Below are 26,073 nucleotides of genomic sequence, written 5' to 3'. Positions count from 1 at the left end.
TATGCATCATCCATTTGGTCCCCGCATCCTACATACTTAATCGACATGCTTGAATCAGTCCAAAACCGAGCTGCCCGTTTCATTACACGTAATTATAGCCATCACTCCAGCGTAACGCAAATGAAACTCGATCATTCCATACAGCCTTTAGTTCTTCGCCGTAATATCGCTCTGTTATCCCTGTTTCACAAATATGTTTACTATGCCACACAATCCACACTACATATCCAGATCGCCTCGAACACGTCTCGCCGATTAAATAACCACTTTAGTTTTGCGTGCATGTACGGTACGACACATGCTTTTAACTTTTCCGCGCTCCCTACGGCCATTCGCTTGTGGAACAATCTGCCTGATCACATTGCTTCCGAGTCAGATAAAGAAAAATTTCGTCATCTCCTACACGAGCATTTTTCATAATAGCACTTACAAATCACTTTATCTTGTTTCTTACCCTTGGCAATGTGCTTCGAACTTCTTGTGATTTTTTTTTTATAGATGCATTGCTATCTCGCTCCTATGAATTGCTATTTTATGCTGCGCCACATGTTCACTTGTATGCCTTGTATATATTATAGCTTTTTTGCGTCTATTTCCCTAAATATCCCTTCAAGAATTGTACTCTCTGATATGTTCATTTTTCGTGTATTTTACTTTATAGTATTAGTACCTTACTTTGAGTTTTACTCGTGTTATTTCCTTAAGCGTACCTTTGTGGCCTTTCATTACTTCAGTTGTTTCTTTTACATGTTTTTGGTAGTAATGAGCCCTGCATTGAGGCGTATCTTTGGTATTACACTTTAGAAGGCTGTTTACTCTTTCTTTTCCCCTTTGATTTTGTACCCCCCTTACACAATGCCCGCATAGGGCCTGTAAGGTATTTTAAATAAATAAATAAATATAGGAATGACACCCATACGTTCCTGCGCAATCCGCGTTCACGATGTGAAATGTCACTAATTTTTCACGCGTATACAGACCTGAGTTTCTACATTTAGTTTTCGAAAACGTATCAGCTAGTATAAAAAGAATACAAGCTTACTGGGTTAGTTTTAGCGCGATAGCCTTAAGGACCCGCCTCGCAGAAAATCCGGCATACCGCGTTTGGCGTCGGACGTCGCATCGTTAAGAAAGATTTTCGAACCACGTATACCGAGGCCTTCCATACGATGCAAGGAATTGACTGAACTAATCGAATTTCTCAAGCTAAAATACGTAGAAAAAAGCATGAACTACGACTTGCACACAACCTGCAGACATGATAGCTCTCGAACCGTAATTTGTCTATACGATAAAATACAATTATGTTGCGCGAACACTCAAAGAGACCCCTTCACACACACAAACCGGCCGCTGCGTCCGCCATTTTGCGCGCGCGGGCACGATAGGTGTCCTTGGGGCCTGGGAGCGGCGCGCTCACTTCCTTGCATTGACTTCAGCTGGCACTCGCCTCTACCGCACCGCGGCCCACGCGAGAGGCCGTGGTTCCACCACAAAGCTCGCCTTTGTGCACAGCGTTCGCGGCAAGCGTTTCCAGGTACGCATTACGGTTACATACGCTCCAGTTGCCGAGAAGCGTGAGAAGCAGTCGGGGATCTTCGAGTGCTATTGAGTTCCACTCCTAAAGGCGAAGATGAAGCGTCCTACAAATTTTGATTGTTCTCAATCGCAATCCACAACGAATCGCATGAATTAAGAACGTATCAAGATGTTCTGCTGTGTTTGGTGGTGTGTTGAAGCGCAGTTGTTTTTGGCGCTTACTACTCATTTGATGTCCTTTAGCCGTCCGTGAAGGTTTACTGACGTTTTTATATTCACATTCTACGTAAAACAAGCAGTGGACGTATTAATTTTACTTTCGAAGGAGAGAATACTTGAAGGTGTTTCGCGCATTCACAACGTTGTATGTGAAAGGAAGCGCAGGAGCCAATCTACAACGCAGGCCAAACAAGCCTGAGCATTTCACACTGCGGTCGCTTTTTCAATACACGTCAAAGAGACTGAACCACAAGACCAGAGGAAAAGAAACTTTCGGAATACAAAGAGTATATTGGAACTGCCATCTGCTTTTTTCACTGAAACGAGCTGATTCGTCTCGAGAGGAGGAAAATATTAAAGTGGGCTAGCGCCCACAGTCGTGCATGAAATATTGGGACACCTTCTGTGATGCTTGAAGGGAAGGCCAGCCATTTCGGACCTTCGATAGTAGAACCAGACGGCGTTCTATTGAAAGGTGAGCGCGCGGTAACATTATTTCAACGGGGCGCCGATGGCGAGGTCGACCAGTCGAGTTCCGTGAAGTCCGGCATGAAGGCCAGGCTGGAGTCCGAGCGGCGCTCGCTGGTCGAGCTGAAGCTGACGGGAACCCTGAGCGGCAGCCTGGTCCGAGGCTTCGGGCGCGGCGGCGATTCACTCACCACCCCGGGGTCCGATGCGCGGGCGCTGGGCTCCGCGTTCGCCGCCAGGAGGCGCCGAGGCCGCGGCATTGGTCGCAGCTGGGGTGAGCTGCGGCACACGCCTTCGTCGCCGCTGGGCCTGTCAAAATATTCACCGTTACCGCTTTAGCGGATACTTCGCTAAGACTGGCACATTTTGGTTAGTGGACAAAATATTTCCCCGCTGCATCATCTGCCCCACGGTCCAGTCACGACTCTCCCCATAAGCCCAATACCACTACGCTTCTGCCGTCGTGGGTAATGCTACGAGTTTTCCCCGAAGTACAAACATTGTCCTCCTGACGAAGATGATGAAGAAGTGGCCCTTGTGCAAGTTGTCAGCTATGGATTGATCAGCGTTACAATTCCTTTTTAAATGTACCTTGGAAATAGTTTTCTGCTTAATTAGTGCTTCATTCGCCCGACCATACGCCTTAAGTGAGTAGTGTACTCTTTGCGGATGTCAGATGAAACAGTTCCTAACCAATTTTCGGCGGATGTCCGCAAGTATCTAGTGGAAGTCTATAGGCTTTCTTAAATAAATGTTATTGATAGGGCACGGTCACAGTGGGTGTACATCAGCCTAGCAGAGAACAGTGTCATCGTAAGCAGCAGCGCTTGCGAACATATAAGACACATTATCAAGCGTGAATATGTAGTACCAAATAATTTCCTTTAATTGCGAACACGTAAGTCCTGAAAAACAGGAAATGAAGTTAAATAAATGGCATAACGTCGTGGTTCCGAAGCTATGATTCTGCGGCACCTCCGTGTCATACAGCGTATACGTCTGACTTTCACTACATTCGTGCTCACCCCGAGCACTTCTTTTCAGATTCACGTTCGACAATTTCTCAGGAGTGGTGACTGAGTTCTCCATAACATATACAAAAGAATGAAGCGCACAAGTGCCGTGCCTACGGAGGACCCACAGATGTAGTGTTCTCACTCGTGTGCCTCCGGAAGGAGAACAGCGCATCGTGTACTACGTGACCAATCTTACAAGTCATAATACACTGTAACATCTAAACACATCTAAACAAGGCCAAATGCGTTAATAAGACGTTTGCTACGAGGCGAGTCCCACTCATCCATCAGCGCCTACTAAGAAGTAAAACGCAGCGTTGACCCCGACTGCTGACGGGACCACAAAAGGCACCTCCGCGCCCCCCCCCCCTCCATTACCTGACAGCCTGAACTAATGATGAAAAGGGCCAACGTCAAATGCTACCGAAGAGCGGCGCCCATTTGGATTACCAGGGTGCTATCCTGCCACATATTCTATACTATCGGCGGTGGGGGAGGCGGGATGCTTCGGAGGCTGAAATGCTGCAGAGCGTTGCGATAGCATGGGCGTAGTTCGCAACCGATTCGACAATTGTGATTGGCTGCGATAGAGTCATCAGATTCCCTAGCCGAGTCGCCTAGGGAAGACGACGGTAGTGAAAACTGAGACTTTTCGTGCAGTGGGGCCGACGCGTCCTGATGTGAACTCGGACTCAACATGCTCCTACATGGAGTGAGCTTCCGTAACTGGAGCCGTGCAACTACTGTGGAATAAGCTCTTTATATTCATTCCTACGAATGGACGTATTTGTCGATGGGCTTGGTGGATTCCTTGCCACCACGAGCCGCAACAAAACGTACAGTGCTCAGCCATTGAAACGCGATGCTCAGAGCGCGCGCCTCCCCTAGGTTGCCTAAATGGTAGACCATTTAGGCTCCCTAGTCTCTCGGCAGTTCTTGTGCCACTGGTGGGTGATGCGGAGACCGAGCTGGTGCGTTTTTGTATCACATGAAATCGAGAATCTTTCTGATGCATTGTGAATGACGCCCCCCCCACCCCCTCTCCAGGTGATCACCCAGAGATCATCGGTGCCGTACTGCGTTGTAGGCGGACTTATCACAGATGTATCGCGTCTGGTTTCCTTGAAGAGTTATAATAATGGCAGCATCAATGTTTATCAAACATGGCGTGCATCATCACATTAATTCATCCGCGCTCTGCGATCGGCTAGCCTGGTTAACTCAGATGATGGAGCGACCACCCCAGAAAGGCGTTGGTCCCGGGTTCGAGTCCCGGAACAGGACGATTTTTTTTTCTTCAACTGCGAGGCTTCCTTTCTGAGAAACGTATGGGTTTCCTTTGTATCGTCGTGCTGCCATTCGGGTGGATGCCAATTTTTCCCTCGCATCGTAAATGAGCCACCATATACGTAGTAAAGATTAGATGCTCTCTGGCAGATTGTTTCTGCTCACTAGGCAAAGTTATTAATGAGAATAGTGGAGTCATTTTGCTTGATGGGTAATAAAGGCAGCAACAACGCAGACTGCTCTTTCTTATTTCGCACATTTTCTCATCGCACATAATTCAGTTCCCCGAATAAGCAACTCGCTCGTACTCAGCACCCATGTTAGTTTCCTTCCCGTAGTCATGTTCATCGCTGTGTTTGCTCAGTGTGCCTACGTGAATAGCAGCTAAGTCTCACGTGGCGGGTCACACGAGGCCGCAGAGGGACAGCTGTACTCACGCATGGCTACCGGTGGGCGTCCCTCTCCTCCTCCTCCTGCTCGCCATCAGGTAGGCCTGCGGGTGCTGCAGCCCCACCAGGTGGCGCAGGCGCAACGGCTCACGGTCCTCGCACGACGACCCGAGCGCCGTGGTGCTGCGCGTGACAAACACCTCCGAGGCTGCGGTGGCCGGCCGCGGGGGCGCCGGTGGCTCCTGCCCGATCTGCTGGCAGATGTACAGCGTCTCGTCCAGCGTCGACGCGCGGCCGAACGAGGCCGACCGCTCGCGCAGGTAGTGGGCATTGCCGGCCATCAGCACCTGTGCGTAGCACCCACACGCCGTGGCGTGTGCCGGTCGCCGTTGGTTTGTGTTTGCTTGTTTGTTGTGTGCCCGAAGTTAACCCTAACTTGGACTTTTTCTCACGGTCTACAGCGCAAGTAGTCCCGGTTCTATTACATTATAAATTGACGTTCTGCCTCAAGGCCTCGGCCAAGCGTTAATTCTGCATGTGGGCAAGTGCGAAGGAAGTAACTGCATGGTGTGGCTGTTGAGAGAAGGGCGACGGTGGCCATCGTCGGCATCGTCCCTGTGTCCACTGCAGAATGAAGGCCTCACGTAGCTATTTCCAATTGCCCATGTCATATACGCCAGTAGAGTCCCTCCCATGGCAGCAAATATTTTAAATTCGTCAAGCCGCCTAATTCACTGCAGCCCTCAAATAATCGCTATTTCCCAATTCATTTGCTGTAACAGACCACCGATTATCTGTTCTACGAATCGCATGGCCTGCACAACGTCACGTCCTCCTCTTAATCTCCCCTAGACTATCGGCTACCACTGTTTGCTCTATTATCTACACCACTGTCTTCGGGTCTCTTGGCGTTACGCCTATCATTTTTCGTTCCATGGCACACTCCGAGGTTTCCTGTAGCTTAATTCTACTTCTTTTATTATGCGGTTTGAGCCCCACTAGATAATATTGATATAACATCATTTGTACACTTTGATATCACTTTATTTTCAATAGCGATAATCTACCATGCATGGCTTCAAAGTACGTGCACTATATATGCTTCGCTATTCCGCAGATTCGCACAAAACGCGAAGACTTTAAGCTCTTGAGGCCCGCCAATGGAAGCTTTGTCCAATATATTGGACAACCAAACACAGCGTTCCATGGCTATTTAAACTGATTTTTCCTCATGGACACGGCTTATTCGGCTGCTACTAAGACCCGTGCTGCCCTCTATTGACTATACGGCCAAAGTCGCGCTGTTTCCCGCGTTTCCAGGAGAGTTTAAAATGGCCGGACTGAGCGTGAGCGCCTTTTGCGGCTGCCGCCTAAGAAATAAATGAATTTACATTGTCGCGTATACCCTGCTGTAGTATACACGCTGGATGAGGATCCAGGCGTTCGCACTTTACGAAACGTAAGCATCTAGGCGCGATGCTGAGACGAACCTCGTTATCCTCTTCTTCAGTCCCCTTGATGTGCCACACCACGTGGCATTACCCTCTCTTCAAAGAAAGAAGGAAAACACACATAGGCTTGACGTGAGGGCGCCGAGATGACCTAGGACAAACACATAGGCTATAGCCACAATTACTGTGGTGTGCGATATTGTCACGTGGTAGTGACGGTAAAGAACACAGTAGTAGTACTGGGAAAGACGAAACTAACTTTTATTGGGCGAACCTGTGCCCACAAAAACAGGCTACGCTCAAAGAACGGCGACAGCGGCGAACACAGTCGGCGTTCGTCGAAATCTGATCAGCGGGTCAAGCGCGTCGGCTTTTATAAGTCAGTCGTCGAATACTCCAGCGTAATCGCTGGGACCCGCGTGCCTCCCACAAAGTTCTACACTTATCGCGTCGCGCATACATGCAATCATATTACGCAAGGTTCGGCGACAATAGACAGCGGATAGAAGCATCGATAACATTCTAGAAACTTGCGATACATGTAGACGCGCCCTGCGCTGAGCGATAACATTTCTTAGACGGTAAAAGCGCTCACCCGTAAAAGATAAACGGGTTCATGTGTCCGTATAGTCAGAAGGCACAGAGCGATGAGTAACAAACTAACCTAAGCGGCTGAGAACGTCGAATATCAGGAACTATAGTACGGTTTCAGCCGCACAACGTGCACAATCTCAGATTGCGGTTGTCGACCTCGGGGAGGCTGGTTTCCCTCAGGAAGGTCTTCGTAATTCACGTCACTAATTCGCTGCAACACTCTATAAAATCCGAAGCAGCGACTCAAAGGCTTCTTGGATAGTCCTTTTCGGCGCACGGGAGTCGAGACCAAAACTTAATCACTAGGTTGGAACTCGACTTGTCGACGGGGGAGTTTGTAACGGTGCACATCGATGCTCTGTTGTTTCTTTATGTGCACTCGGGCAAGCTGACGGGCTTCTTCCACGTGTTGCACGAAAAGTTCGACATCTTGGGCGAGGTCGATGATCCATGTTCTCGCACGGCAGCATTGCATCTAATAGTCTGCACTTCACGGCCGTAAACGACGTAAAGCGGCGTGAAGCGTGTTGTTTCTTGCGTAGCAGTATTATAGGAACAGGTTACGTAAGGAAGTATCTCGTCCCACGTCTTGTGCTGTACATCTACGTACATAGACAGCATGTCAGTCATCGTTTTGTTCCGTCGTTCGGTCAAGCCGTTTGTCTTCAAATGATAGGCAGCTGTCCTTCGATCGGTAGTGCAGCTGAGTTTAAAAACGTCTTCAATGAGCTGTGTTGTAAAGTCTATGCCTCGGTCTGTGATGACGTGCGATGGGGCGCCATGCCGTAGGACGATGCTCTGTATGAAAAACTGGGCAACCTCGGAATCTGTGCCTCGACGCAGCGCCTTTGTCTCAGCATACCGCGTTAAATAGTCTGTGGCGACAATTATCCACCTGTTATCAGAAGACGACAGTGGAAATGGCCCCAAAAGATCCATGCCGACCTGGTCGAAAGGTTTGCCAGTTGGGTCAATCGGATTCAGCAATCCCGCAGGCTTCACAGCTGCCCACTTTCGGCGCTGGCATTCACGGCAGCCTTGGACGTGCCGCTTAATAGACTCGGCAAGTTTCGGCCAGTATTAGAATTTGCGCACTCTATCAAGCGTTCGCGTAAAACCCAAAGGGCCAGACGGAGGCTCGTCATGACAGGCTAACGAAGCTTCGGCACGGGGGTCTGCTGGAACGACCAAAAGGTAGGTCTTGTTGTTGGCAGCGGAGTTCTTCTTATACAAGACGCCATGTCGTAAACAAAAAGACGACAATCCTCGAGCGACATGCCGGGGTATTGATTGGTTTCGTCCTTCCAGATGTTCGTATATAGGCCGTAGTGCGTCGTCTGCGCGCTGCCCTGTGGACAAATCAGTAACGCTTACGGCCCCAAGGAAAGCGTCGTCGTCCTCAATGTCGTGGTCGGTAGTGTCGATAGGGGCGCGCGAGAGTGCGTCAGCGTCTTCGTGTATGCGGCCCGACTTGTACTCGATGGTCACGTCGTACTCCTGCAAACGTAGACTCTACCGTGCCAGTCGTCCAGAAGGGTCCCGCAGATTTGCAAGACAGCATAACGGGTGATGATCTGTTACAACTTTGAATGGACGGCCGTGGAGGTAAGGTCGAAATTTGGACAGCGCCTGTACGACGGCAAGACGCTCTTTCTCCGTGGTGGTGTATGGGGTTTTACATGCCAAAACCACTTTCTGATTATGAGGCACGCCGTAGTGGGGGGACTCCGGAAATTTCGGCCACCTGGGGTTCTTTAACGTGCACCTAAATCTAAGTACACGGGTGTTTTCGCATTTCGCCCCCATCGAAATGCGGCCGCCGTGGCCGGGATTCGATCCCGCGACCTCGTGCTCAGCAGCCTAACACCATAGCCACTGAGCAACCACGGCGGGTAGGTGGTGTAGTTGGATCTGCACGCGATAGTGTACGACTTGCGTAGGCGATCACTCTTTCAATACCTTCCTGCCGTTGTACAAGCACCGCACCAAGACCAACGTTACTGGCGTCTGTATGAACTTCCGTGTCTGCCTCCTCGCGAAAGTGGGCTAAAACTGGTGCTGACACCATACGCTGTCTAAGCTCTGTGAAAGCATTCTCTTGCTCTGAGGCCCAGACGAACGATACGTCGTCCCTCGTGAGGCGAATCAGCGGCTCCGCCATCTTCGAAAGATTGTCGATGAAACGCCGGTAGTATGCGCAAAGGGTCACGAAGCGTCGGACGCCTTTCTTGTCGGTCGGTGTTGGAAACGAGGCTACAGCGGCAGTTTTCGCGGGATTGGAGCTACCGCCTTCCGGTCTGACCACGTGTCCCAGAAACATCAGCTCCTTGTAGCCGAAAGGACACTTTTGTGGCTTAAGGCTGAGGTTAGCCGATCGGATGGCTTCGAGAACTTGCCGCAGTCGTTTCAAGTAGTCGTCAAATGTCGCCGAAAAAACAACCACGTCGTCGAGGTAGACGAGGCAGCTTTGCCACTTCAGACCAGCGAGAACGGTGTCCATCATTTGCTGGAAAGTTACCGGTGCCGAACAGAGACCGAAAGGATGTCGTCTGAATTCGTAAAGGCCATCTGGAGTGACGAAAGCAGTTTTTTCGGGGTCTCGTTCATCTACCTTACTTTGCCAGTAACCGTTCTTTAGATCGAGAGACGTAAAATACTTAGCTCGCCACAACCTGTCTAAAGAGTCATCGACACGTGGTAGTGGGTACAGGTCCTCCTTGGTAACATCGTTGAAGCGTGGATAATCAACACAGAATCGAAGCGTTCCGTCTTTTTTCTTGACCAGAACGACTTGGGAGGACCACGGACTGTGCGAAGGGTGAATGACACCATCATCTAGCATCTCCTCGACATGGGCATGAATTGCCTCACGTTCTTTGACGAGACATGATAGGGCTGTTGTTTGATGGGGCGTGCGTCGGCGGATGTCGTTATTCGGTGCTTCGTGATTGATGTTTGGCCCACCTTAGTATACCAAGCGAAGCACGCGCGTAATTCGATCAAGAGTTCCTGCAGTGCGCTCTTTTGGTCGTATAATAAGCTCGGAGTTTACATCGATATCTCTGAGCGAACCGTCGTCTGTGTCCACTTCAGAAGCAAAGCAACTAAGACTTAGTATTTCAAACATCACTAAACAGGCCAGCAATTATTCCCTGAAGGTTCACAGGGACAACGCCATCTTGAGAAACCTAAGCGATGAAACCCTGCGAGCCTTTACAAAGCAGCTGAATGAAGAAATATGGAGACCGGGCGGAACATTACCCGAGGAATGGACTACCGCTCACATAGTCCTTATATCAGGCATGCATGCAGGTTTTTTTTTTGGGGGGGGGGGGGGCAACCCAAGGTAACATTTCTGTGCAAATGAGGGCGACGGTACTTCTGCTAATACAAATGTGAACAATGCCCACCATTCGCCATAAAGACGCGTAAACCCGCAGAAGAGAATTGAAATAACGTGCATCTCACAGGTGCATTTATGAGATACGCCTCTACTTTAGTTGGCAAACAAAGAACCACATCAAATGGACTCGGGCATAAAAAATGGGCAGGAAGAACCTTGCCTGGAACAAATTAACAAGCGAAAGTGCAAAATAAAGATTTCTAGTAGCGTTTTTTGAATTAGCTCTGGAAGAATTACAGAGAAATGATTCTTTTTGCAACAACCACAGTTCTTTTGGATCCCTCGTTTACTGCTCTACCCAGTGCCAAAACCGACTCGTGTTGTTATTTGGGAAGTTACGTAACGATGCGTGGTCACGAGTCCCGTAAAACCGCGTAGAGAGCAGGACGCTGCTGTTCTAGACGTACTGCACCCACCACGGAAGGTTAGAAAAACATCCCCATTAGCACAACAGGGAAGTAGCTACGTCAGGCGGCTCGATTGATAACTGTAGAAGCGTCATTCAAAACACACGGAATTATTTGCCACATGCGGCGGCGTTTCTTCTACTTCCTTTTTAAATAAAAAGATGTTGATTGATAAATAATTTTACGAACAGTTTTCGCTTTTTCTCCCTGTTTGGCTGTCACCTTGGCTATCTCCCTTAGTAGATAGCTTAATTTCTCATCTCCTTATGACTCCTGTTTCCAGTTGCCAATATTGCACGAAAAGTGCTGTACAATTAGGGTAAAATCAGACGAGGTAACGGGTGACAGTCATATTGCTTGTGAGTTTAACGGTTATTGCAGGGTCTGATGGTGGACGCTGTTTCGCAATATCTAATTTTCCACCTTATCTAACCCATAACACGCATATATGGTCCCGAAGATCGCCAGCGTCGCGGCGAGCCGTCACTCGAGGAAATAATAAAGCAAAAGGAAAAGTTAAACGTAACTGACAGTTTCTCCGGCAACAACTCGTTTCACGAGCGTATACAAACCAGCTGACTATGAACCGAATCCATTTCTTGGCTCCTGGATCAGTCTAAATAACAAAGGTTGAACTAACGAAGCAACAGCGGTGCGCGTGATCATTCAATAGATGGTCAGATAAAAATTTTGTTGGGCATTATAAATAAAATATAATATTATAAAACAATAAACTACGCCCTGCCTGCTGCAACAGATGGTCACAACTGAATTCGTCTTGAGTTAGTATCGCGGGCACCGAATCGATGAGAAAACTTGTCTTCACACCCCAGGAGATGCCGATAACTATCGCCATCCAAAAGGAGTGCAAAACTGACAACCATTCCACTCTGTGAAGATGTAATGGCAGCGAAAGCTGACGACAGTCAAAGCTCTCAAACGAAAAGCAAAGTGTTTCACCTCCGCTGTGGTCGGCCTGAAGATAATGCAATATCGGGCCGACCCACGGCGGAAGTGAAGCCGGCGTTAAGCACCCTGCATACGTGGACCGATCCCGAAGATAGTGCAACAGCGGGCCGACCCCCGGCGGAGGTGAAGCAGGCATTAAGAGCTCCCCGTACGTAGGCCGATTCTAAAGATATTGCAATACCAGGCCCACCCGCGGCGGAGGTGAAGCAGGCGCTAAGCGCTCCTCATACATGGGTCGATCCCGAAGGTAGTGCAATGCCTGGCCGACCCCCGGCAAAGGTGAAGCAGGCATTAAGAGCTCCCCGTACGTAGGCCGATTCTACAGATATTGCAATACCAGGCCGACCCGCGGCGGAGGTGAAGCAGGCGCTAAGCGCTCCTCATACATGGGTCGATCCCGAAGGTAGTGCAATGCCGGGCCGTCCCCCGGCGCAGGTGAAGCAGGCATTAAGAGCTCCCCATACGCAGGCCATTTCAAAAATATTGCAATACCAGGTCCACCCGCGGTGGAGGCGAAGCAGGCGATAAGAGCTCCCCATACGTGGGCCCGTCCTGAAGACTCCGGAGGGCGCGTTGTAGGTTCCCTAGTCCAAAGGGGTATGTGCCATTGATCTTGGACCCTTTCTGCACTATCACCAGGATCGGCCCACATGATGATTTTTTCTGTTGACGGAAGCCGAAAAAACTACAGAAGTTAGTCATACACTGCTTTCGCTGTAAAAGTCGGCAAAATGTTCACCGCCAAGTAGATTGATTTGCGGTTCTTTAGGAATGTGTGTGGGGAGTGGTGGCGTGGGTTGATAGCGGGAGGCGGGGGGGGGGGGGGGGTTTCGGGCGGGCCACCCCGGGACCTCCCTTGGGTACGTGCCTGCCTTATTCCCAAACCGGGAAAACCGCGCAGGCTCGATCAATTACGACCGATCTCGCTCACGTCTCTCCTGGGCAAACTTCTTGAATGAATTAAAAAAATATGGGGTTTTACGTGACAAAACCACTTTCTGATTATGAGGCACGCCGTAGTGGAGGACTCCGGAAATTTCGACCACCTGGGGTTCTTTAACGTGCACCCAAATCTATGTACACGGGTGTTTTCGCATTTCGCCCCCATCGAAATTTTTATTTTTATTTAGTATGGTAATGCGGCCGCCGTGGCCGGGATTCAATTCCGCGACCTCGTGCTCAGCAAGCCAACACCATAGCCACTGAGGAACCACTGCGGGTTTTGAACGAATTCTACTCACTCGAATAGAACAACACATGGAAGAACATGGACTACACCCCAATTGCATGTACGGATTCCGCAAAGGCATGTTAGCACAGGATGTCTTCCTACACCCCAAGGAAGAAGTCCTCAACCCACAACCGGGCAGCAACAACAACATACTCCTAGCCCTCGACGTGGAAATAGCCTTTGATAATATAGCACACGAAACCATCCTAGATGGCCTCGCCGCCATAGGATGCATAGAGCGAGTATATCAGTATAGACCTCAGACTCTGCCCAGGCGGCGCTGCGGAAAAAGCCGTCACCAGCGCCCACATCGGAGCCTTCGCGCAAACTGAGTAGTGCATGGAGAGCTGTCCGCAAGCGAAGGTGCATTGGCCACAATGGACCCTTCTCTTTCGTTTGTGTTGAGGCACGGTTTCCTAAAAATCAAGGACCTGGAAAGCTTCTTCCGCCCATCCACGCTTCGGAAAGGAAGCTCAGCAGAGCGAAGTACTTGTACAATATAAAATAAAGTCTCAAGTGTTATTTCGGCGTGCTGCAACTCGCAAGTACAGAGAGCATCAGGTTTGTCTGTATGCATATCAGCATAAAAATCTAAGCATTTCAAAATGGTTCATATTGAATATGTCCTGAACACAAGACTTAAGTATCTCCTATATTTTTATGCATTTTATCGTAATGTTTAGTCTCGCAATTATTTACAGAGAGTATCCTTTCATAACCTTTTCCAGGGCAGCAAACAGCGTGAGATCATAACGAAAGAAGCTGCCTACAGTGCCTACGCGCTGCATCTTTCTTTCTCGCAGGAGCTACAGCATCGCCCGTACCTTAATTTGAACTTTTCGCAGACGCTTCGAGCAACAAGCGCGCACAAATAAATGTAAATACACACGACATTCTTTTTCTTTACACATGTGCGTTACTTCGCAATTACTCGTCCAGTGCTCCTACAGCAACTTCATTGCTCACATTTGAAAAACGCAGTCGAGCAGGCTCAGCACATTGCGAAGCGTGCTTGTATCGGCGCAGGACATACAAAATACCGAAAGTAGAAATGAGTTCGCGATACAACGATGCTCTAGAACAGGACTTTGAATTCATAAATGAACCAAAATGTTTGGTTAAGCTGACCTGCCAAATCTCTCCGTTCCACTTGTTGAATCAAGCGGAGGCGGACGTCTGTTAAAAGGTGGAGATATCGATGGCACATAAGCAGGATGGTTCGCAACGTTGTCTTTTTCAGTTACCAACGAAGTGGCGGCTGCAAATTCTTGAGTTCTCGCTCGGTTACCACGGTCCTCCGTCAGGGCTAGGCAACACAATTACAGAAGAACAAAATTGTCGCACTTTCTCATGCGAGCCGCTGTGTTGTGGGGAATGCAAGTAATCCGATTACCTAACAGGTTGAACGGCCCGTAATCAGCGCTCTCGCCTTTCCCCTTCATACGATCGCGATGGAAATCGGTAAAACTGAACGTTGTTATTCCGTCCTTCACGTTCATGGCAATTCACAACACAACAGTAGCGTCGATTGCGGCGTTTCTTCGTAGCGCGCGGAGCTAATGCGGTTGCCGTCGTTTCCGCCATCAGTCTGAAAAGTGAGCCAGCAAGCGCTTTATGGCAGTTCGGCGGCGCGTCCGACTAGCGTAGAAATTCATAGCTCTCTGTCTGGGTGGTAAATGCGCAAAACACTCGCAATATGGATCAAAATCTAGTTAAATTGTTGTTTCGCCGTCGCTAGCTGCATAGGCAACTTAGCAAGGGAGTCGGGCTCCGCACTACTCAATTACTGCCTCTTCGCACCGGCAGGTGGCGCTACGCGTCTTACAAAACTCCAGAGTCCGACGTCCATACCGTGGCTTTTCTCAGCCACCGCAAAGCCCGCATCGGCATACCAGGCCTACAATCAGACATATATGATCTACCGCAGAAGGGTACTCAGCAAGGATCAATAATATCTCCTCCTCTTCAACATCGGACTTAGAAAACTTGCTTTACAACTGGAAAACATCCCAAAACTCGGATGTGCCTTCTACACCGACGATATCAGCCTATTGGGCAACCAAGGGTTCATACGGCGGCAGAGAAAACACATTACTCAAAGCTATCGGACGCATCGAGTCATACCAAACAACAGCAGGAATGAGGTGTGCCCCACACAAGTCGGAGTACCTTCAAGTTCGGCCCAAGCAAGCTAAGGAACATCGAGCCCCGCCTATACATCTCGAGATTACCGGGCAACCTATAAAACGCGTCCCGAGAGCACGCTTACTAGGTATGCACGTCCAGGAGAACAACGGAATAAAGGTAGCCTCAGAGAAATTAAATCACGTTATAAGAAGCATAGCATCACTCATCGCCAGAGTAGCGCGCAGCAAAGATGGTTTCACAGAGGACGAAACCTTAATACTGGTACAAGCCCTCGTCATCAGCCGTGTCACGTACGCACTACCGTATCAAGTCAAGCGCAAAAGCGAAACAAAGCGCATGGGCACTCTTATAATGACGGCGTACAAAACGGCCTTACAGCTACCGTCGAGCACAAGCACAAAGAAATTACTAGCGCTAGGCGTATACAACACCTTTGAGGAGCTAGCAAGTGCCACGCTCATAGCGCAGAGGGAGCGCATCAACAAGACTCAACAGGGAAGACACCTTCTTCAACGGCTAGGATACCCGCTGACCCCCCAGTACTGCAAAGAAGAGAGACAACTCTTGCCTAAACACATTAGAGAACATTGTAGTTGAGCCTATCCCCATGAGCATGCACCCCAACCACAATCAAGAGAGAAGAGTCGCGCGGGCCTGCATGTTGCACAAACGCTGTTTCAGAGACCCAGATACATACTACATGGACGCTAGCCCGTATCCCTCGTCGCCACGTTGCGGGCCCAAATACACACTCGCCGTCGTCAATGAGGGGAATCTGGTAGCCTCTGCCTCCATCCGCGCCACATACAGCGCAGCAGCAGAAGCAGCAGCGATCGCTCTCGCACTTCGCGACGCCGAGAGCAAGGGAAGGTCTGCCCGCGTCCTTGCGGACTCACAAGCGGCATGTCGTTTATACATGAATGGAACACTCCCTATACAAGCCATTCGAATCCTGGGCCGCTCACTAGAATGGACCCACGGTATCGTCTGGTGCCCCGGGCACGACAGCCTGCGGGGCAACGAAGAGGCGGACTGCGCAGCTCGAGGTCTCACTAGCCAAGCGGCAAACCACACCGTTCTTCAGCCCCCGACAGACCGACGAACGACCCACGAGTTATTAACCACAAGTCAACAAATACTACAGGACCAACGTCTCAGAAGAACACAATACGCTCCTCAACATAAAGCTCTCTATAAACTCCAGGCAAAGGACTGGTGCCGCCTGCAAACGAACACGTACCCACAGTTGTCTCGTCTACACGCAATCTCCCCAGACAGATATACGTCCCGGACATGTCCCTGGTGTAGCAACCACACAGCGATACTCGCTGACATAACATACGAATGCACCGACCATCCGGGCGACGCAATTTAGCCACGAGTCACAACACACACACTCACTACGTGGTCTTGGGAGGCGAGACTCTCCGAACTGGACCTGAGAAGCCAACTGGCGACCCTCGACCAGGCCCGGCGAGCCGCTATCGCCAGTGGAGCGCTTTCAGAGGGAACCGCCCAGGAATAAACCGCGCAATGGTTTCTGCAATAATAAAGTTTCATCCTCCTCCTCCTTGCCGTGCCACACGATGTGGAAATATGTTTTTTCGCATGTGGTAAACGATATTTAGTCCTTGGTTTGGGTTGGTGAGGAATCAAAGAACACCGAGAAACGCGTATTTTAACTACGAATGCGGCAGTTTTCACCAGTGCGCGATGCATTCTACAGTGGCAAATAAATTGGACATGGCGTCTCAACGGCAACAAAAATATGGTAGTACGCACATGTAGTCTGTTGGCACTACTTAGCAAATAACATATGTTTGGCTGCAATTACCTGCAATTACTAACTGTCTCAACACAGTTGAGACAGTGTGTGCATCGAGAACTCAACCCCGATGGCCTAAAAAATTTTGTGCTTGCGTTGCCAAGTGGCCTTATTTTGGATTTTGAAAAGAATGAAGTCCCCTTTGTATCAAGGAAGTTCTGAAATTGGAGAGTCAGCCGTGCTCAGGCTTGCAACCAATCTCGCTCATGGAACACACCTCTTTCTTGACATGTATTTCACGGCTGGTCTGTTACTTGATAAATTGTTAGTAAAGGACACATCTGGTACCGGAGCAGTGAAGAGCGATCGAATTCCAAAAGGTGCGAACCTGTCTAGCGAAAGTGAGCTTAAAGTTAAGGGACGAGAAACATCAAAGATGGTGTTGAGAGGTGATGGGTAAGAAATTTTTGTTAGATGGCACGACGACAAAGCCATAACACTTATGTCATCTGTTCTCGGAAAGCATCCTGATGACACGTGTCGCAGGTGGTCCAGCAAGGAAAAAAACATGTGAATCTTTCTAGGCCAAGTAATGTATGTTTGTACAAGAACAATATGAGAGTTGTACGCATGACCGATCGCATGATCAGCTATTACCAAATAAGGCCTTATGGCCAACACCTTAGGCCAAGAAATGGACTATAAGGTGCGTTTTGCGCTTGACGGACACGACCTTAATAACTCATGGTTACGCTACAGAAGAAGTATGCGCTACCAGCAAGAACGACCCAGGGACACATTCCAGTTTTTTTTTCGCGTCTCTGTGGCAGAGGCTCTGGTCACTGAAGCACTGCAAATTCCCACAGACAACGACCATGATTCATACTGGCAGCCACCCAAAAAGCGGGCTCCACCGCCTCCTCTTCAAGTCTGATCAAAAATAATCGGTAATTTGCCACGACTTTCAGAAGCTCCAAACGCTGCTCGCAGCAGGATTGAAGATTGCAGCATGAAAACCAAGTTCTTTCTTTTTTTTTTTTTGCACGAAGTGTCAGCTTTTGTATTGCATCCCAAAGGAGCGACGATGCTTTGAGAAAGCTCACTCCTCCTACTCTAAGAGATTCATAAGCGTGGATCTTGTTTGACATTGTTGATTTGTACTTTCATATTTGTAGCAACCGCTAACAAAAGATTATTTTTGTTGCAAAATCCTTTGTTTCAGCCACTGGCCCCAACTACGCTATTCCATCTGTTTACGGAAAAAAGAACCCCTGTAGGCCCAATATCCAAGGTATAGGACATTCTGCCAAGTCCAAACTACGCACCACACTGCAAAACTGCGTAACGCTTTTCATCTATGCACCACAAAAACGTCTTTTTGAAAGCTTAACAGAAATCCGGGAACCTAAATTCACTCTGGGCCTCAGTTAATGAAGATTCACTGAGCACCTAGCAAAGCGATTTCGGTCACATTCACCTCAGCTGCGTGATTTGTGCAAGTTGACAGCGGCTAAACACTCTTACACTTTATGATTATCTGTAGCTGGTCTAATTCTTGCGCTTTAAATATTTTCATCACACGCCGTTTTTAAAGATAACGATAAACTTTTCATTTCACTGTTACACGAAAACTTGTGATGCACAAACTTTCAATTTTGCTAACACTAGTAAATCGGAACAAGTTTCACGAATGTCATTCACAAGAGTCTTATTCATCTTTATTCTAAGTTCAACGATATTCCCAGAAGTTCGCTTACCGTTTGCCTAAAGAAAGCATTAAAATCATTTAAGAAATGCATTAATAGGATGATACGATTCGGCCCCGCACTAACTAAATATTTCTCTTGGAAAGCAAGGCACGTATTCCACGGGATAAGCCTTACCCGCATCATCTGGGAGTGTCTGTCGTACGCATCGCAGAACGAGCTCTCCAACTTGGCAGTGGTGGCCCGGCTGACGCTGCTGCATGCCTCGGTCTGCACCGCCGATGACCGGCGGCTCATCTGCGCATACGGCCGGAGCCATGAGAGAGTAATTGAGCACCGCTTGTTGAGCGTAGCAAAAAAAAATGTCTTCGCTAGATCGTTCCTTATTTTCAACTAGGATTGAAGTATGCGTCGGTGCTCAAGTTCGAAAAAAGGAGATGAACCAATCTCTACCGAAGCCTCTTATACGCCGTTCAGTGATCAGTTGTATTCTACAGAGCGTTCTTGCGAAGATGACTAGACCTATGGAATACTTATGCGGGAAGCGCATTAAGTTGCTGCACCGCGCGCAGCAACGTACGCTATCTGTCCGGAATTTTATAGCGATTTTATGTGGCAGTTTGAGAGCACTTCCTGAGTGACCATACTTTCGGAGCAGGACCGCTCCCATAACTAGCGTGTCGGCCGTGTGCTTCAATACCTGATGGAAAGCAGCTGTGCAGCGCGCATCAGTCCGCGAAGCAATCGAGGGCTCCAATACCGGGACCGCGGGAATAACATACAACTTCACACAGCACATCGAAAACTACACTGAGCCAGCGTAGTATGGTTGCCTGCTGCGAATATGACCATTGATAAGACTAACAGAATTAATGCAAAGCGCGAACTATAACTCTCAAGTCGTAAGATCAAAACTAACGAGCGAAACACTTTTCTATTTTAACATCACAACCAGAGAGTCGGCTAGGTTTATTGTTCGTCATCGCCACACTCAATTGCAGCCGCTCACTCTGTGACTTGACGCTGAATCCTTCCCAGCTTTCGGCCATTCTTCTACTGCTTACCACAGCGTCCCATAAAATGGCAATTAAGTTAGCCTTCGGTGCAAACGAGTGTGTCTGCGATGTAGCGCTGTATTATCATGTGCCATCAAACACGTCATGGGAGCCCCGCCAAGATTCAGAAGTCAAGAAGGCGCTGAGACACGCGTATTGTTTGTTTGTTTGCTTGTTTTATGGTAAAGAAGTCCGACACGGTTGTGGACGACACGAAGGACGCGGACAAGAAGACGCAACAGCGTAGGCTTAGCCAGTCAAAACCAGGAACAGCGTCTAGCCCGAGCCCCACTTCAGTCGCGCTGGCGATCCGGCTGCGGAGCTCGGCACGGCGCACTTCTTCTTCCTTACAACTTCCCCCCTCGCTGAATACGGAGCCGCACAGGAGGCTTAAGAGGAAGCTTTAGCTCGAGTGCTCCTATCTAAATACATGTAAAAGGAGAATTCGTTTTGCTCGGCAACCACTGCACCAAATTTGACGAGGTTTGTTGCATTTAAAAGACAAGCTTAAAATCTAGTGACTGTTCGTTTCGGATTTTTGAGTTAGGTCGTCAATTTTTTATTAAATATTGGCAAAAATCGTAAATTTTCAAAAAACGAAACTATCAAGTTTACAACTCTGTAACTCAACCACTAAAAACGATAATACAATTCTGTGAATCGCATCTAATAGTACGTTTAAAGCGGACAAAATTGATATGTTACACATAAATATAAAACAATTTAATCATAGGGAAATACAACTTTTGCAAAACCACTGTAACCAACGTAACAAATTCACGTAAGATGTAAAATGACATATAGAACTTGTCCGCTTTGAATGATCTAATGGATGCCGTTTACAGAACCGCGATATCAGTTCTTGATGCAGAGCTATGAATTAGTAAACTTCGTGCTTCTATTTTTTTCAAACGGTCAAATATTTGAAAATCGTTTTAAGAAAATTCAAGTCCTAAATCGAAATTTCGCTTCCAACAGTCACTAGAATTTAACTTTCTCTTTCAAATGCAACAAATTTCATCAAAATCGGTCCAGGGGTTATCTCACAAAAACGTTTTTGCGTTTTACATGTATTTGAATAGGCCGCGTCGGAGTTGGGACCGAGCTAAAGCTTCCTCTTAAGGCGTCGTGAGGACGAAGGGCTCATGATACGGCTTGAGCCGATCTACGCGCACAATTTCCCGGCCTCGGCGGCGCAGGTGCGTAGGGGGCGTCAGAGGTTTGATAACGTAGTTCACCGGAGAAGTTTGGCGTAGAACCCGGTAAGGTCCATGATATCGGGATACAAACTTGGAGGAGACGCCTTGTGTCGAAGTAGGAGGCACCCACAACCAAACAAGAGCGTCAGGCGAAAACTGGTGGTGGGGGCGCCCGTCGTCATGACGAAATTTCTGTAGCGCTTGTTCTCGCGTTGTAAGGGCGCGAGCTAGTTGCCGACATTCCTCTGCATACCGGGCGGCTTCGGAAGCCGGTGTACCCTCTGATAAGTCGGGACGGTAAGGGAGAATAGTGTCAATGGGAAATGATGGTTCGCGGCCATATAGAAGAAAGAAGGGAGAAAAGCCCGTCGTTGACTGGGGTGCCGTGTTGTAGGCGTACGTGACATAGGGAAGGATGAGGTCCCAGTTGGTGTGGTTGGAGGCGACATACATCGAAAGCATGTCGCCAAGAGTTTGGTTAAAGTGCTCTGTCAATCCGTTTGTTTGCGGGTGATATGCGGTGGTACAGTGATGAATGACGCGGCATTCAGCGAGAAGTTCTTGAATCACGTCGGCGAGAAAGACGCGACCTCGGTCGCTCAGGAGTTCGCGGGGAGCGCCGTGACGTAGAACGAAGCGGTGAAGCAGGAAGGAAGCAACGTCACGAGCCGTCGCGGCTGGTAGAGCGGCCGTTTCTGCATACCTCGTGAGGTGGTCTACAGCTACAATGACCCAGCGATTACCAGCAGCTGTGTATGGCAGAGGTCCGTATAAGTCTATCCCAACCCGGTCAAAGGGCCGCGAAGGGCATAGCAGAGGTTGCATTGGTCCAGAAGGGCGGCAAGGATCAGGCTTGCGGCGTTGACATTCTGTGCAAGAGCGAATATACTTTTGCACAAATGTGTACATACCACGCCAATAAAACCTGTGGCGTAGTCTGGTGTAGGTCTTGGAGAGACCAGCATGTGCGCACTGAGGGTCGGCGTGGAAAGCGGCGCATACATCAGTGCGGAGCTGCCGAGGTATTACAAGCAGCCATTTGCGGCCGTCGGAACCGTAGTTACGGCGATAGACAATTCCGTCGCGGATGGCGAAGTGCGAAGCTTGTCGGCGCAACGCTCGGGATGGTGGGCGTGCAGGTGAAGTAGAGATGGAATCTATCAAAGATGAAATCCAGGAGTCCTTGCGCTGCTCCAAAGCCATATCGACAGAAGCGAATGGGAGAAGTGGGTCGTCACGTGGATGAAGTGGACGGCGGCGGCACAGGCGTGCGACGTGTCCGCGAATACCGCACGAATAGGAGATGGGCCGATTGTCCGGTGTGCGCCAGGGATTAATTACTCGATGGGCTGGAGGTCGTGGTGGCGTGGGGGTAAAAACAGGGCTAGGCATCGGAGGCGAAGCCCGGAAGGTCGGTGGTCGTGGTCGTGCGACGGCGTCTGCGTAAGTCAATGGGGCGGTGAGTTGAGGCGCCCGTTCCAGAGGAAGGACCTCGGACACTTGTTCTTCTATAACGTGTCGTAGGGTCGGACTAAGAGACGAACTGGACTCCGGTGGGTTGGAGATCAGGGAGAGCTGGCGAGCAACTTCTTCCCGGACGAAAGCCTTGATTTGCGAGAGGAGGGTGGCATCTGGAAAAGGAGAGGCCAAGCCGGACAACGATTCCTGATGGGGAACAGGACGGCGAGTGAGGAGGCGTTGACGGCGGAGCTCGTCATAGCTTTGGCACAGTTCAATAACTTGGGCAACAGTAGAGGGGCTCTTGGAAATGAGCATCTGAAACGCGTCCTCGTCGATACCCTTCATGATATGCTTGATTTTATTGCCCTCAGTCATGGATGCATCGACGCGTTTACAGAGATCGATGACATCTTCGATGTAGCTGGTAAAGTTCTCACCAGACTGCTGAGAGCGCGACTGCAGACGCTGCTCGGCACGAAGCTTTTGTACAGCAGGGCGGCCGAAGACCTCGCTGAACTTTGTCTTGAACACCGCCCAGCTTGGGACTTCGCTTTCGTGGTTCCGAAACCACAAGTGGGCAATTCCGGTGAGGTAGAAAGGGACGGTGGTCAATTTCGTGATGTCATCCCATTTGTTGGTACGACTGACGCGTTCGTATGAGGAGAGCCTGTCATCAACGTCGTGGTCGTCAGTGCCGCTAAAGATAGGAGGGTCCCGCTGGCGGATGTGCCGGGGCAGACGGTAGACTGGGGAGCAGGAGGTGGGAAGCTCGTGGCACTGTCGGTGGTCATGATGGCAGGGAGAGTCCGGCTGCACCTCCACCAATTATGGTATAGAAGTCCGACACGGTTGTGGACGAAACGAAGGACGCGGACAAGAAGACGCAACAGCGTAGGCTTAGCCAGTCAAAACCAGGAACAGCGTCTAGCCCGAGCCCCACTTCAGTCGCGCTGGTGATCCGGCTGCGGAGCTCGGCACGGCGCACTTCTTCTTCCTTACAGTTTGTTTGTTTGTTTGTCTGTTTGTTTGTTTGTTTGTTTGTTTGTTTGTTTTGGTGGGGCGCGAGGGGAAGGCAGTTGGAGGAGTTGGAGGGGCTTTTCATTCTCAGTACAAAGGGAAAAAAAGTAGGAATTTCGTTAATAAATACAGAAAGCTTTCTAGTCTTGCTCAAATTGCAACGAACAAGGCACAGCGCCAGCAACGGTGCCTGATTTCCAACCGTTTTAAAGAAACCCGCATAGGTACATAAGTGGGTACCTAACCTAACCTAGCCTGACCTAACATAGATGAATGCTCGGCCTGTCTGACCTGGATTTCGGTAGCAGTGCTCCTGGCGCTCGAGTGCATCGGCGACGGAGTGACGAAGTCGCTTGAATCGCTGGCCGATGATGGCCGTGCCTGCACGCTCTGTAAAAATAACAAAAAGTAACACTCGTAATGCAATAGAGTGAGAAGTGTTCTTGTCCAGTAGCGTCTCGAACGGTTTACGTCGTATGCCTCTGCTGTTTAGATCGCAACAATGGGGCAGTATCATTAACAAAAAGAAGAAGAAAATACATCTGGCTCCTTGTCACGACAAACTGACTTCAGGAGATACACTGTACTTAATTGCAACAGTTTCCTTTTGATGGAGCTCATTTATTATATAATGATGTTGTCTTTTAACACATGTCGGGTCATACGTGATTTAAAACGAATGCACATATAGTGCAGGGACAACTGGACGCTCCGGTTTGGCGGCTGTGCGCTGTGTAAAACATTTACGACAGCAAATTGCAACAGCCCCCGACCACTGCCGTTCTTTCATTTTGCTTATTTCTTGAGCACCTTTCGCTGCGACGTGTAAAAAAGTGGCGCGCTCCACGTTAAATGTTAAAGAAGGCGCACTATAGTTTAGAGCAGTGCGCATTCACCTACCTAGGAAACGATATTGCAAGCGTTTGGTAGAAGCCTACTAAGACTGACAACTGAGCGAGTTGCTATACGTTTGTGGTGGAAGAAACAGCGCGAAAATTAGGACAGGACCCAAGCCCTTGCGCGATAATCTTGTCTTTTTTCCATGACCTAATTATCGCACTCTTTTATTCATCACGATTTTTAGAAAGGCTTTCATTGAAGACAATTTAGAGTAGTCCGAGGGTAGCGGATAGTTTGTACAGGGTGTCGAGGTCTTTAGTATATAGCAAAAAAACAAGTCAGTAGGATCATATCAGCACTCCTTCGAGACATTTTGATTGTCGCTTCCTGCTGGCGTTTTGGCGAAAGGGATTCTGAAATCATTCAAATAACGCTTCCGCCTTTCGTGAAACACTCTACATACCTGTGGAGTCCATGCATCCCCAGAGCATGCTGTAAGCACCGTGGCCTCCGAGAGTGTCCGAGTGTCCTGCTCCTCCGAGACCCCCGTCGCCTGCAGGCTGATGGCGCTGTCCTCGTCGACGTTTACCTGAGCCGAGAAAAACTGGCTTACCGCCTGCAGCAGCGCGTGACTGCTGGTTTGCGACGACAGAAATGCGCAGCTGGGCTTTTTCGGTGACGCCATAGCAGACAAACACGACCATTTTTCGACAATATAGGTGGCACCTGAGCAGGCACCTAAGTCTCATCGCCATTAAAAATGTTGAAATTGCGCGCTACACAGAACACCGAAAAAGAGAAATAATGAGCTTTAACAAGAAGGTCGGCTCAGTTGCCTAAGCAGGTGTGAGGCTTAATGGTGGCGATGGTAAAGCTCAAATTATATATATATATATATATATATATATATATATATATATATATATATATATATATATATAAATATATATATATATATATATATATCAAAGGCAGAAAGGCAGAACACGTGCATAATCTCGCGGTCAATCCAGCCATATGCGCACGAACTCGGATGGAAAATTGATAGTTTCGCCAATCGTTGGCCTTATTGGGTGACGCAGTCAGTGCCTCCAATGAGACAATTCCACGCAAGACCAGGACCACCCCACAATAGCCGCCTGACTGCTGAACGAGCACCGCTGTTGCACTTCACTGGCGAAGACATCGCATTCGGCTCCGTCTCTACCTCCTCCTCGTTGTCCAGGCGTTGCCCTTGATGACCTCGCGGTACTACGCAGGAGCTGGGGCTGCGTCAAAGTCGGCATGCCGGCTTCGCGTCCGCCCGCGCTCAAGTACGGGCCTGTTCACGCTCGAGCCGCCCATCGCCGCAAGCCGCACCGCACGCTTGCGGTCGCGCGAAAGATTGCACGTATCAAACACTTGTGCACAAATTTCCGTTTACAATGTGTAAGGTATACACTGTGTAGACAGTGCAAGCGGTAATTTGTGCACAAGTGCTGGATACGTGCAATTTTTCGCGCAAACGCACACGTGCAGTGAACAGGCCCTAGGACAAGGCTTACGGTATGCAAAGGCGCTTATCCGACTCGGCTCTCCTCCGTCCACAAGTCTAGGGTGCGTTGATGCGCACGCGCAGTCGCGTCGTGTGCGCCGGCGCGCGTACGAATCGACGCACCTTGCCGACGATAATGATTTATTGACATGCCCCTCAAAACGTGGCGGCGATAAATGCTCGCCTAGACTGCTTGAGCTAATCAGGTATGCTAAACATGCTTTCCAGTCGAGCATTTTGCCTATGCATCTCCTTGATCTTTTAATGCGCAAGCATTCTTCATTCTAGCGAATCCTAGCATTCTAGCATTCGTACTTGACGCAGAACTTCCTGGGATCTATCTATCTATCTATCTATCTATCTATCTATCTATCT

At 49.1% G+C, this 26,073-nt stretch overlaps 1 protein-coding gene across 1 annotated transcript; it reads right to left on the bottom strand.

Moving 5' to 3' along the window:
- Nucleotides 1-904: 904 nt before the first annotated feature.
- On the bottom strand, nucleotides 905-25,009 carry LOC142587538 (uncharacterized). The gene is made up of 5 exons (XM_075698622.1): nucleotides 24,628-25,009; nucleotides 23,616-23,714; nucleotides 18,770-18,889; nucleotides 4,967-5,265; nucleotides 905-2,535 (listed from the first exon to the last, which is right to left on the bottom strand). The coding sequence occupies exons 1-5, from the start codon at nucleotides 24,847-24,849 to the stop codon at nucleotides 2,256-2,258; spliced, it is 1,020 nt and encodes a 339-aa protein (XP_075554737.1). The 5' UTR covers nucleotides 24,850-25,009; the 3' UTR covers nucleotides 905-2,255.
- Between the last annotated feature and the right edge of the window lie 1,064 nt (nucleotides 25,010-26,073).

The sequence above is a fragment of the Dermacentor variabilis genome, chromosome 7, assembly GCF_050947875.1.
Source record: "Dermacentor variabilis isolate Ectoservices chromosome 7, ASM5094787v1, whole genome shotgun sequence".
Classification (NCBI taxonomy): Eukaryota; Metazoa; Arthropoda; class Arachnida; order Ixodida; family Ixodidae; genus Dermacentor; species Dermacentor variabilis.
This window is presented reverse-complemented; position numbering and strand designations above follow the sequence as displayed.

Bases quoted from the DNA above. Each gene is read 5' to 3' on its own strand.
- LOC142587538 (XM_075698622.1), bottom strand. From the start codon at position 24,849: ATGGCGTCACCGAAAAAGCCCAGCTGCGCATTTCTGTCGTCGCAAACC. The intron at 18,890-23,615 runs GTCAGACAGGCC...CCGTATGCGCAG, and splicing joins GCACTGCTACCGAAATCCAG to ATGAGCCGCCGGTCATCGGC. The intron at 2,536-4,966 runs GTGAGTACAGCT...ATATTTTGACAG, and splicing joins ACGCCCACCGGTAGCCATGC to GCCCAGCGGCGACGAAGGCG.